Consider the following 13,778-nt stretch of genomic DNA (forward strand, 5'->3'; position numbering starts at 1 on the left):
ACATCCACATCACTGTTCCCATATTTTAACCTAATCAAAAAGCACATGGAAAACATAGTTTATATGGCATATTTTAAAGGGAGATGCTGTACATGGACCTAATGGTTCTCTACCTTTTATATAACTTTATAACCCGATCCAGCCATGCAAAACTGGTAACTGCTGCTGATTATCTCAGAAAAGAAGACTAAGTCTGCTTAAACCGGCTTTAACAATCATAAATGGTCACTAGAATCTTTGGTTCAAAGAGAACAGAGTCTTTTTGAAATTCGCAGTAAACAAGTTTGTCAGATCGTGAGGCAATTTAGCTTTGTATGTTACTGCAAACACACAAAAACACTGGGATTTATCCATGTGTTCTGTGGCGCTGTGCAACGCCTCTTCCATCAAAGAGAAAACCAGAGCCATCGTCCCTTTGATATCTCTCCGCCTCCCTCCTCTCTTTGCTTTCCTCCTCGCCTCTGTTCGAATGCAGGGAGCGAGAACGAAGAAATCTTCCTTATTTGATGCCCCAGTGTTTAAATCCTTGATGACTCAAAACGCTTCCTGCGCAAACAAAGCCTCGGCAGCATCGTGCGCTTTGGTGTGACGGTGTATCGGTGGACTGACACCCGTCAGCTGCTCCGGCTCCTTCTGGCCCAGTGGCACCAAGGTTCCAGGAAAGGGAAGTACAAGAAACACGAGGATATAAAACAAAGTGACAGGACTGTCGGCTTGGCTGAGGGTGTAACAATCCAGACAAGTATGATCTGCTGGCACAGATGCACTCAGACACATTCCTCTCCTCACTGATTACATTTATTTGTAAAACACTTCAATTACTTGCCTCTGCAGCCTGATGGAAGTACCTGGATGCCTGCAGGCTAAAGCATAAACCGCTCAACTTTACAGCAATTATATTTAGAACTATGAAAAGCAAAATGTGATTGACAAAAACAACGACTCAGAGTTTTATTTTTAAGGTTGTTATATTGACAGAAAAAGATAAAAGCAAACATGCAGCTTAAAGTTGCTGAGCCCCCAATTTTTTGCGATGGATTTTTTTTTTAAACAGATAATTTGGTTCTGTCATCAAAACACCTCTGAATTAAATTTTGCCTTTACTGGTTTGTTTTGCTTGTAAAATATGGATAAATATACCATCTTCATGTGTCGTAAACATACTGGAATTTTATTTTATTTTTTTCTTTAAAAAAAGCAGCTATGCAGGAGTCAGATAAGCAACACTTATTTGTAATACCTTTACTCCATCAACAGGTGGTGAAAAAGTCATCAAAACTTAAAATTAATCTGTGCAGTTACTCAACTGGATCGGATGAGTTCTTCAAAAGATGCAGCCTCTGAATTTGGGCACACCCTGAGTCACCCTGTCATGGTTGCTAGGCAACAGGACATAATACTGATGTAAGAGCGGCAATAAATCTAAATACCAGACCGTCAAATCCATAGCTGCTCACTTTCAGCCTTTGTGTGCAACAATAATCATGATTCTTCATTGATATTCTCATATTCTAATTTCGATTTCCATTATCTTTGCTAAGCTACAGAGATTCAATATCTATTTATCATGTCTTTGATTCCGATTTTTCACTTAAGTTTTAACTGAGCCCCAAAATAGAACTGAGCTTCAGCAGAAACCACAATGTCTGGAAGTATTTTAAAAACCTTCTTCTCAAAATATTCCAAAAGGTTTCTGACTCTGAGTACTTGTCAAAGATCACACACACGCATATACACAGAGGGAAGACAGGCAGCTCTCTTGACCGCTCACTTCAAGGACCCTGAGGAGTTTACTCAAGCTACAGTAACTCCCGCTGTGCACACAGAAACATATCAATGGGACTTCACAGGAGGGGGAACGTGTGGAAAAATCCTCCACAGAAAACTAGCTGCCCGTGAGTCCATGTGCACCTTGTCTAATCAAAGCTGTCTGGAGGAGCACTTAAAGCTCTCTGTGTGCAGGGTGATAAACGGCCAGTTCAACACAGAACAGAGCGGCACTGGGTGAGAACGGGAAGTACTAGAGGATAAAACCAGAACGTGCAGGGATGAAGATCAGAGACTGACAGCTGATAGGAAGGAAGAAAGAAAAAAAAGAAAGGAATTAAGGAAAGAAGGGAGGAAGGAAGGAAGAAAGGAAGGAAGAAAAGAACGAAGGAAGGGAGGGATGGAGGGACAGAGGAAGGAAAGGACTAACGTCTCAATTGAGTTTTGGATGGGGTAAGATTTAGGCTGTAGAAATGAATGTAAGTGGATGGAAAGTCCCCACATAGATAGCCACGTGTTCTTCCTACCTGTGAGGGGCTGTAGAGCTCCTGCAGAGCGTTACGGGACCCTTTCCGACAGCAGCCATCCACCACAAAGGGATTCCTCTGCATCACTGGAAAGAACAGAGAACACTTAGAACAAAGACTGAAGCAGAAAACAGAAAACTTCTCTGCTCTTATTATCTCATAATATTCACTCATATGTGTGATCACTACGATTGCAATGAAATTGTGAATATTATGGGTTGTTTTTTTTCCAACTTCAAGCTGCCTGAAGCTGAATGCAATCTGGACTGAAATCACATCATGGAGAAATGGTGAGGGAGGTTATGGTCAACCCTAACATCTTATATTAAAGATAAAATAAGCTTATTGCTTAGATTGTAAAGATATTACATTGTAATCACAGAACCTTTAAATATTTTATTTTGAGTCAATAAAATGCATGTATAAAAAACAAGAAGAAAAGACACAAATTTGCTTTTATTGATTTATTTGAGATTAATTATGCATAAAACAACCAGGCACCATTTCTCTAGTGCTGTATATCCCTGCCTAGAGGCACCAGGTGTTCAGAGCTTTGAGAGACATTAAGAGGGTAAGGAGGGCTGAAACCTGACTGCACTGAAACACAGTGGGAGGAGGAAGGTCCAAGTGAACCACCTGGACCAACAAATCTAAAGACCTAAAGCCAGTTTATACATGACGTTTTCTTTATTTGGTGGCAGCAGACAAACTCTACATGACGATGCTTCATCACATGCTGATGATGTGGTCAGCAGAGTGTCAGAGGAGAGCAGTTCATCTGTCTGAACGGTTCAGACAGATGAACCGTTCAGACAGTTCATCTGTCTGAACAATCTAAATAAAGACCTTTGAGTCTTTATTTAGACTCAAAGGTTAAAATAAAAACCAGCAGCCTTGTTTTGTCATTTTGTCAAATCTTGTTTTGTGTATCACCTGAATGTTACAGCTCTCATTTCAATGACCTGCAATTTTGGAGCAAATGTGTTTTAGCTTTTTATTATTTTTTGAACACTAATATTAAAGCATGCTAAACTCGGATATGAGAAATTTCCTAGGTCCAATACTCAACTTTCCACTTTCCTAGCTTCAGTGCCAACCAGCAGTTCTAGCTCGAGCTTTAGCTGACAGCCATTCTTTGAGGTTGGTTACCAGTTTAGACGCCGATGTGATCTAAACTGGTAACTCTGTGCTGGCCAAGCACAATCAGCCTCCGCTGGCTTCAGTAACGAAGGAATATCAGTAAATCAAACATGAGCACAGCTCGGTTCGCAGCAAAGATAGAAATAGAAAAATGTAGGCTGTACATTTGCTAAACTGTCCCAAATTTGGGTTTTATGACAATTCATACCACCATGAATAATAACCATTTACTGCAGGTAAGACGCCTGGAGCTGCAGGGATGAATAATGAAAGCAAGCAGACTATAAGCCAAGGGCAAAGCTGCAGTTCAGCGTTTGGCAGGATTTCAGCTCCTTATTCAACTCTATGCAGAGCAGCTGCTGGCAGCAGATCAGCAGGATCAAGCAGCGCAACACTTCCATTCCAGCACACTTTCTTTAAACGACTCTGTGGAAAGATGATGAAGGACAGCGCAGACTTGACAAGCAAGAGAAATACTAAATAATGATGGATGTTCGTCTGGCTTATTGCTGTGGATAAATAGGACTTTTAAAGTGTGGAAAACCAATGATGAATTTAACAAATGATACACATTTATAAGTCTGGACCATCTGTAGAGCTTTAAGTTGTCCTGGTTTTTCATTTGCAGAAAAAAGTGATTTGTTGGTAGGGAAAAGATGAGTATTACTATGCCTGTTGATATTGTATTACTATTTAATATTTATAGAGTGGCCGGCTGATGTTATTATTACCATAAATACAGTTTTTACATTTAAACTGTAATCATAATTCAAATAAAAATATAATTTAAAAGACAATATTTAGACAAAAAAAGTCAATTTATGTATCTGTGATTTCAGAAATAATTTGATGAAATACAGAAGGAAACACCATGTAGAGAACTGAGAGGGCATGACTGTACATAGATCCAACGTTGTAACAGGAGATATGAAGGCATAAAATACATCAGGAGACACGAAGACAAGTCAGAGAAATGAAACAAAGATCCTGAAAACATTGTTCGATCATGACTGGGTGAAAGTGTTTGGAGGGAAGCTGAATGAGACATTCCAACACCGTACTGGTGCTTTACTGGACTCATGAGACGGAACTCCTTGTTATGCTTAAGACGATTTGAGCTTCAGGACATGGTGTCTCATGCACCTGAAAGTAGCCAATAAGGACACTGTGGCTACAAATTCATAGAATGTGGCTTATAGATGGAACCAAAGGAAACAAAATGGACTGAGAAAATATCCACCAACACTACATGTCTGAACCAGAGACACAAGGCTAAATGGACACTTAGCTTCAGTTGTTTCCTCCAACGTCTGATCCTGCCATCCACACACAGCAGCTGAATTAGAGGATTATTGGTCAATGTTCAGTTTTGGTAAGCCTACATAAATCTTTGGCTCTGAGCTATCAAGAGAGGCATTCCATTCAGATGCACCCTTTGATACAGTCAGTGTTTTATCCTCACATCCAGATGTCTTGATTGGTCATTTTATTGAAGAAATTAACACGTAAATAGCAGGTGGTCTCCCAAGCACCCCCCTTCCAATAGGATAAGATCTTAAAATCTTTAACAGGGCCCTACCAGAACCTTTGAGTTACCAGGGCCCAGTTCTGGATGTTAGCAAAGCTATACATCTAGTTTCTACCAAGCTATTTCTTGCTGAAGGCATGGATTGAAGTTTGAAATAATTAGATCTGATTTTACCCAATCACTAAGGCCCTTATGTATATATGCCAGCTTGACCATGAAGGCAGCTACTCTATAAAGCTTACTGTGCATCATAACAACAATCATAACCCACTGTGAAAAGAGAAGAGCTGAGCTAATCGAAGTTTTTGGCAGCAATAAAATGTCTTAAATAGAATAGAAACAACCTTTATTGTCCCACAAGGGGAAACATTAGGATTAAGCATTAAACTTGCTCCAACTTTGTTTGATCAGCATTTTGAAGTGAGACCAACATGGACTGAAGTGCTTCGATCACTTCCTGCGCTGCCATTGATAAAACTATGTGCAAACCACAATTCTAAAACAGCGAACAAAATCAAACTCACCATTCACAACTTCTCCATCTGTTTCTTGATTGGCCAGGTTTAGATTCTACCAGAGAAATCAAACTCAATGGGAGAAATCCCAGATAGGGCACTGCAGAGATAATGATGAAGATCATGACCACAGATGATGAATATAGAATAGAATAGAATAGAATATAATTCAACTTTATTGTCATTGCACTGTCACATGTACAAAGCAACAAAATGTAGATGCACTACTCTGCACTACTCTATTCTTCAGCATATTCACAATGGACCATCGTTCTCATCTATCTCCTTTTTTGTTCTGCCAGTACTTGTGAACCAGATGCCAAAATGCTTGAACTGCTGCGATAAAGCAGGCTCACCCTGGCCCACAAGAGTCCACCTCTCTATGGGACGAAAAGCAGGACGTGCATAGCAATTGCAAAAAAAGAAAAAAAAAAGAAAAAGTAAACTACCCACAAAGAGCAAAATGAGCATGTGGGTGTTTAGAGGTTTTTCTCCAGGTCATTTAGGAGACCATATTCTCATTTTCTGCTAATGATCCATGGCTGATTTACTGGCTACGACTGGACACAGATCATTCTGTAACCATGTTAGCTCAGGTTTGCGGCATGTGTTCTGGGGCAGTCTGCAGATTTGCACATCTGCTGGGCAACAATGAGAATATCGTAACACGCGTTTGCTCATCTGTCTGCTCATCGTCACGATGTGAAAAATCTGTTTACCGCAAACATAAAACTGGATCTGCCTCTGCACCAAATATTAGTACAGTGAAGATCCACATCTTTGTCTGTCTCATTTCCCTCTCATCAGGAAAGAATACAGGCAGCCTTCCTGGCATCTCAGCAGGTATCAGTGCAGATGAGAAAAAAGACACTGCAAATTTCTAAGAACTACTGGATGAGAATAAAGAGCAGATTATGCCAAGGTTGTCGCTGATCACAATTTTACAAGGTACCTCCTGCATGAGAACCTTGATCTGTCTGTTGGCAGGACTCTGGACCCTGCTGTGGAGCTGAGCTGAGTGCTTGTTAGTGTAATGAGGCTGAACAGACAGTTGTGACCTTCAACAGATGAGGGGAGAGATAGAAGCAACCAATGCCTCTACATCCTGCTAACACACATTCCTGTACAGAAACGCCTGTGATTGATAGCCTCATGGCCCAAACTGCTCCTCAATGATGCAGTTCAGCACGTTGCTCTGCAGTCTCTATGCTGCCAATCAATGGTTCACACACAAATGAATGCAGTTGTGGAATATCTTCCAAATCCCTCACGCGTTTGTGCATCATACTAAGTAGCAGCGGACAGAGCAAACTGACTGAACAACGTGATGAGGATTCACTGATGGGTCCCCGAGCTGCGGTAATGTTAATCTGCTGGGCTAACGACGACTGATGACGAAATACATCAGGTTGAACAAGTGTGAAGAACATTAGGTGCAATTCTCCCCTCGTATTAGCCCCTCGTGAGCAACAAATTCACTCCACTGAAGCGCTAAGCTTATTAGAGAAGGACATCAACCTGGTCAACCCTGGACATGTCAAAACATCTGGACGGTATCAAAATAAGAGCACATATTCAAGGCCAGGACTGTATAGAAAAGCATAGCAGCCGTCTGACCAGCAGTGTGCAGCAACAGGTGGGGGGAGGAGGTGTTAGATTACTCTTTGCTCAGTGCAGATGCAGAAGAACTTGTTTCACTTTCATTATAGCAACTTTATTCTGCAGGATGATTTGTCTACTCTGACATGGGTAAATGGGCTGCGCCTAATGCCTGACATGTTTCTGCAATATGTCCACCTTCTCTAATGAAGAGACAACAGCCTTTTCCTCACATCATGCATAATCTGCCGAACACACTCACACACTCTGAGGTAAGATTTAAATCCTTTCTGTCTGCATAGGACTTATCTCCGTACGCCGGTCCGCTCTGATGCCTCCAGGCATTTCCTCAATTATACACATCATAGACAGAGACAGTGAAGCAGACAGCTGAATATTTCCTGTCTGAGGTCCGTCCGCTGCCTGTGACTAACAGAGTGAGTCCGTTCTAGAAGGCACCTGTAGGAAGAAACAGTAAAGCAGCCAGTAGAGCTGGGTGTGGAGAGCCAGTCAGTCAAAGGAACTCCAGGTTTCTTCCAGGAGGACGGTCTGCCAATATCTGGCCTTCGCCGTCCTCCAGTCAGTCCTACTTGGACTGACTGGATTCCTCAGCTCAGTCAGCTAAGGTCATGGGAAAGTGAAACCCTGTTCATTTCTTTCGTGCTGACAGGTACTACCTGAACGAGTTTCAGGATGGCGAACCTGTACCAATAAATTACGGGATAATTACACTCAAATATTGGAAAAGATACAAGGACAGGTTTGTTTTCTCTGAGACTTTTCAGTTGAGATTAAAACCCTCGAGCTCTTTCTTGTTATTGTGCATATTTTGGATTTGGTACAGCAGCCAGAAAGGCAAAATAAATAATGCAGAACCCAAAAGTGTTATGAAGAGAAACACAAGATGTGAACTATAAACAGCGATGCCCCTTTTTTATGTCCAGGGAGTATTTTTGAGCCTCATGGTTTCAGTAAAGGCAGGGTGCTGAAGCTGGGTGTAAGAACGATTCTCTATGAAAATTCAGTGGTTCTAAAATCTAAAAATAATAATTTAGTGTCATGTGAGAGATTTAAGGGCCTTCTATAAGCCTGAGGAACAAGATTTCCAATTTCATGATTTTTTAAAATCATTTTTTGTCATTTGTACCAAAAGCTTGTAAAGGTAAAACAGTAATGAGTCTAGCAGAATATCAACAACTAATAAAAGGGACCAGTGTAGACAAGCTAATAAATCTAATGAATAAAGCCAATTAAGAGGCAATATGCCGCAGAGCTCTGGCTGGAAAAGCCTGTCGCCCTTTGGCTTTTAGCCCAGACTTATGAACTTGTGGGAGCAGCTCACTTCATGAGCTTAAAGTTTATGATTTAAACATCTTTAGGATGCACAGGTGCCTCCCATGAATATTGTCACTAATCAATAGCAATGCTGAGAAATGGACTGTAAGTCAGACTTGTGAGTGCAAGAGGCTAAAACAAGATCATTTGATTAAGTCACAGCTCTGGATGGATTTTGGGGAACTTCCAAGTAAGAAAGTAAAAACTACCCATTAGGATTCCAAATGTTAAAAATCCCTTTTTCAAAGTTCTGTAATGCCAGATAAAAAAAATCTGACACTACAGAACCAGGCTGATTATTTCCTCATGCCTTAATGGCTTTGATTCAAAATGAGGGTTGAATTTGTGCTAAAGTGGTTGAAAAGCAGGAGTGAAGTGTGGTGTACACAGAGCTGCTTTTCAGCCAAACTATGACATTTCATGTGTTCGACAAACAACAAACACAACTTCCACACCAAATGGAAAAACTGACCAGAACAAGAACCATACCATACGCAACTAAAAATCAACACGAGGAACCCTCCACACGTTTCAGAAAACTAACAGTTGATCTTACCTGCCACCATCAGCCGAGCAATCAAAGCTTCCCTCTAGATTAATTACCTAAGCTAAATTACAAATTCATGGTGACTTTGACTATGATGGATTTGCATCTTCCAACAATCACTAAGAACCAGCGAGAGTTTTGTGTTTTCTAAACGTTTGGAGACAGCTGCAGACTGCTGAGAAGAATTTACTGTAGTTAGTGATGACTACAGTATCACTAACTTAATTATATAGCATACTAGTAATGAAGGTCAGCAAAACATCACTACAGTTTTACAATTCAGTCAGGGTTAATGTTTGGACTGACCAGGAATAAGGAACTTGTCTAAACATCGGGCACCCAGTCCGCTGAGGACGCTCAGTCAGAATATTATCCTGCGTTGTAATTTCACAGGCTGTGGTTTTGCTCCATGTGCCTCAGATACAACACTTATTCTGACGAACTCTCAGAACAAGCCTGCAGCCATGCACAACATCTGCCACCATCTATCAGCAGAGGATTATGGGCCGCTGGAGGAGGATTAATTTGTTGCTAATCTTTACTTTTCAGCTGGAGAAGAGCCCAACGCAACGGGACATACTGGACTGTGCGGGTCCAAACTCTGACAGTCACTCTGGTTTTGTTGCATTGTGTGTGTTACCGTGTCGTCCTGTATGGAAAGAAATGACTGGGGTCTGAATGAACAATGGAAGCCAAACAGAGGAGAGAGAGATGCGGTGATTAGCGATGTTGGCACAACTTCATTAACCTAAGCTCTGTGAGAAAAGTTATTCAGCCCGAATGCTGGCTATTAAACCAATCAACTCTCGAGTGATGATTGGCTCCATGCAGGTCTTTCAAATTAAAGCACCAGATTGAATCACATTAATGATGATTACAGACAAGAGGAAAATACACAGGCAATTAAAATCCGACCCTCAGGCTCATATAGGAAGCACATACCAGGTAGTTATCAAAAGCAGACTTTAACTAAACTATGTCTGCTGGTGGAGAAAAAACCTGACAGTATCAGAGATTATCAAAGACAGTTTTGTCATATTGATCTGGATAATCAGATCAACCACGAAAAGATTATTTTACTCCGGGTAAGAATAAAAACCCCTGACTTAATTAATCAAAGATGGCCCTTATTGAAGATGTGATATTAGAATAACTGTCTAGCTGCATTAATACATAGATGACAGTGAAAAACTGGTTGAAACTAATTCATGCACTGCTCACATTACTATTGTAATGAAGTGGGAATAAAGGTAAAGAACACAATGCAATAAATAAATCAACTGAGTTTTGTTGATGTGCCATTAATTTTACAATTATACAGTCACTAAACTAGAATTGGCTGCAAAACTTGAAAGTGATTTACTTCACAATGAAGAATGGGCAATCTGAATATGAACAGCAGCGGAAATGATACTGGGGGTTTTATAAAGTGTTACAAAAAAAGCTTCAGCACCTTCAGTTCAGTCTGAAGACATGTGGAGTCTAACCCCTGCAGAAACCCCTCAGGAAACCCCGCAGGAGGCTCCTCTCAACTGCAAGATGTTTACTGGAGTGAAAAAGTTGCACCTGATTACCAGATAGGAATCCAAGTTGGTGGCTTGGCTGGAGACAGAGAGGTGTAAGCTTAGCAGGGCGACTTCATGAAGGAGAGGTAAATAAAAACACAGTGAAAATAGTAGAGAAACTGCAAAAGCAAAGGTCGATGGTGGTGAAGGGATTTGTCTTGGAAAAATGGAACATTTGAATGGACCGCAGTATGGCTCTGTTAGGTCAGACAGCTGCAGATTACAAAGATCTGGGATGTGAAGTTTCATTCTTAAACTAGTGGCAGGCCGGGGGCACACTAACTTCATTTTGGGCCATATCAAAAATCTAAATGTTCTTAAAAGGCCGGTTGTGACAGAATGTATTGAAAGGACCCATTAAATTGCTAAAATATAAAATAAGTAGCTGTTTCAGCATTCAACAAGTGTTTCTGAAAATGAAATTATATTAACCATCCTTTCACACTGATCAGTCCATTCATGATTTTGTGATTATTATTCTTGTCATCAAAATCACAGATTTCGTGGTGCTAATTTTTGACTATAGTTTTTGGCCAATTTTGAGAAGAAAATTCTGTAAAATCAGAAAAAATATGGGGATCTGTTGACTTTGTGTGAAATTTGTGGATTTGTGGAGAAACTGGAGGGGCGTATTTTGAGTCCAGAGAGCCACATAAAAAGCTGCAGAGGGCCAAGGTGACCCAAGGCCCTTGAGTTCGACAAGTGTGTGGTACGCTCACATGTTTGTTTTGGTTGTATTTACCCAGAAATCCCTACGTCTATTGTCCACTTTCTGCTTTTGTGGCGGTTTCTGGTCTACTTGGTGTTACAGATACATTTGAATGCACCACAGTTCACTTCAACCAAATTGAAACCCAAGTTCTAGATGGATGACAGTGTACTTCTTTGGTCCACATCAGAGTTCCATCAGACGTTCACATCTCCCAAAATGAACCGGACTTCCTAGGCAAATGAATTGGAGTTGGATTAAAGCGAACCAAACGGGGTTGTTGGAAACACCACTGGATACGGGACACAGTCCAAAACTGACAGCTCTGAACATAGCATTGCTCAAACATAGAGCAGAATACACACATTTTTCTCTTCTGAGGAGAGAAAAATGTGTGTTCTCTTGCAAATACATGAACAAGTATAGATTCCTTGTTCTTCACGCGTATTGTGTTCAATAATTGTTTTCCTGTCATAACTCGGATGACAAGAAACTAGAAAACTGCATCCACTCCAGCTTTGTGTGTGTGAACCCTTTATGCACGAGGCTGTTTGACAGACATGAACATTCGACAGACACTTCAGAACACACAAAACCGCCAGGATACGAATGGATGAAAAGAGATCAGAACAGCAGATGAACTCTCTGAACTTCCACACAAATGCCCAATGGGAATCACCCAACACCTCCAACCTGCAAGGAAATCCAAGAAAACATGAGCTAAGTAAAGAAGAAAGGTATTCTAGAATATGTTGGAGGCTTGTGATCCCTGAGACCTGACAGCAAACTGACAGACTGAGAAACAGTCTGAGAACATCACTGACCAGCAGGCGGGCGGGGAGACAAAGTCATCAGACAACAACAGACTGCAACAATTAGAGCATCTCAACAGGGTGCAGCACGGCATGATGCCCTGGTGTCTTTCATCTGGACTCCAGTGGGACATGCATAAAACATCTGAAGCTGGAGATGGACTCCTTCTCCAGCTTCAGATGTTTTATGCATGGCAGAAAAACAAGAGCTGCTGACAAATTCATGAGTTTTTTTTTTAATACCTTCAGACGACAGGATACGTGTCAATAATGGAAACGTGACGTCAAATAAGTTCTCTTTAAAATCCATAAGTCAAACCCTCTTTCATAAGCTTAATGAGAAATGACAGTCGATGTAATTGGTAGCTATTAAGTTTAATCCACCACTGGATCAGAACACCAATAACATCAATAAGAAGTGCTGTGAAGCTGCTTGGTCAGTTAATGTGCTAATAAAACTCGGTTCGTCTCTCTGCTCTGCATCCATGACGCCTCCTTTTCCAGTTCCTCTGGGGTTAGAGTTCAGATATTATGTTAACTTTAGAGATATTGATAGGCTGCTCCCGGTTGTAAATAAAACAAAATAAAACCCTTTATTTTGGTGGGCAAACTGGTTACGCACCATTTCTGTCAATTGTAAAAACGTAAGACTGAAAATCCTTCCAGCTGCACAACATCCAAAACCAGAGAGAGTAACGGTCTAATAGAAGCAAAGTCCAAACTTTGCTATGGTACAAAACACACACACACACACACACACACGCACACACACACACCCACCACACACACACACGCACGCACGCACACACACACACACACACACACACACACACACACATACACACAGTGCCAGTGTACTGTCCTTCTCATTGAATCACAGGACAATCAGATAGTCATTGTCATAAATTATAATTTTTTCTCCAGGTTTGCAATTATTTCCTCAAAGCAGAGGTGACATTGTTCCATCAGCTCTTTAACTGTAGAGCAAACATCCACAGACATAATTTGTTTTGTGGGTCACCTAGAAAAACGATTGACTCTTCCAACACTGCCTGGTTCAACAGAAATTTGGAGCTCAGGAATGCATCATTCATAAAAAAAAAAGAGAGAAAATTATCACTCATCTATTGTAGTAACTATACATTATAAACCACAGGGGTGCGATTGTTGAAAACAGGTGAAGTGTTGTGTTGTCCTGCGTGAAGGCAAAGAACGGCGACATAAAGACAGACGAGTCAGGCTCCAGCAGAGGAAGAAGGGACGTGAAGTGATTGTTGAGGAGATGAGTAATCGCTCCAAGCTGAGCAGAAGGAGCCGGCGCTGCTAAAAGCTCACCATGAGAAAGCAGAAGAAGAAGGAGACCCAGGTGGAGTGATGCGGCGGCTGCTGCAGGCCAGGGAGGGAAGCTTTTGCTGCCAACAGCCTGAATCAAAGAGATCTCCAGGAAATTAACTGAAACTTATTATTTCCTTACACACAGTGATTCCTTTGTGGCATCACTTTTGTTTAATACATTAAAACATGGTGCCTTGAAGTTCACTTTAAATAATGCTGAATGTGAAGATCAGACATATAAAAGCAAAGCATTCTGTACATCATGGGGAGTTCACCTACATCCACCTGACAGTACATCGATCAGATAGTACTGATAGTTTTGTTGTCTCTGTTTTCTTGTTCTCCCGTAAACAGGATGTCTGTGCATCAACTTGTTCACATGCAGCTCGGTAAATTCAG

The 13,778-nt window shown here is 41.1% G+C and overlaps 1 protein-coding gene across 2 annotated transcripts in view; it reads right to left on the reverse strand.

The window, feature by feature from the left end:
- The window catches only part of chst11 (carbohydrate (chondroitin 4) sulfotransferase 11), a 61,744-nt gene that overhangs the window by 12,855 nt on the left and 35,111 nt on the right, over positions 1 to 13,778 (reverse strand). For both annotated transcript variants that reach the window (XM_055055669.1, XM_055055667.1), the window contains exon 2: positions 2,295 to 2,380. In XM_055055669.1, the coding sequence (XP_054911644.1) occupies positions 2,295 to 2,380 (86 nt within the window). The remainder of the gene's footprint in view (positions 1 to 2,294; positions 2,381 to 13,778) is intronic.

The sequence above is a fragment of the Poeciliopsis prolifica genome, unplaced genomic scaffold, assembly GCF_027474105.1.
Source record: "Poeciliopsis prolifica strain line A6 unplaced genomic scaffold, Auburn_PproV2 SCAFFOLD042, whole genome shotgun sequence".
NCBI classification, from domain to species: domain Eukaryota; kingdom Metazoa; phylum Chordata; class Actinopteri; order Cyprinodontiformes; family Poeciliidae; genus Poeciliopsis; species Poeciliopsis prolifica.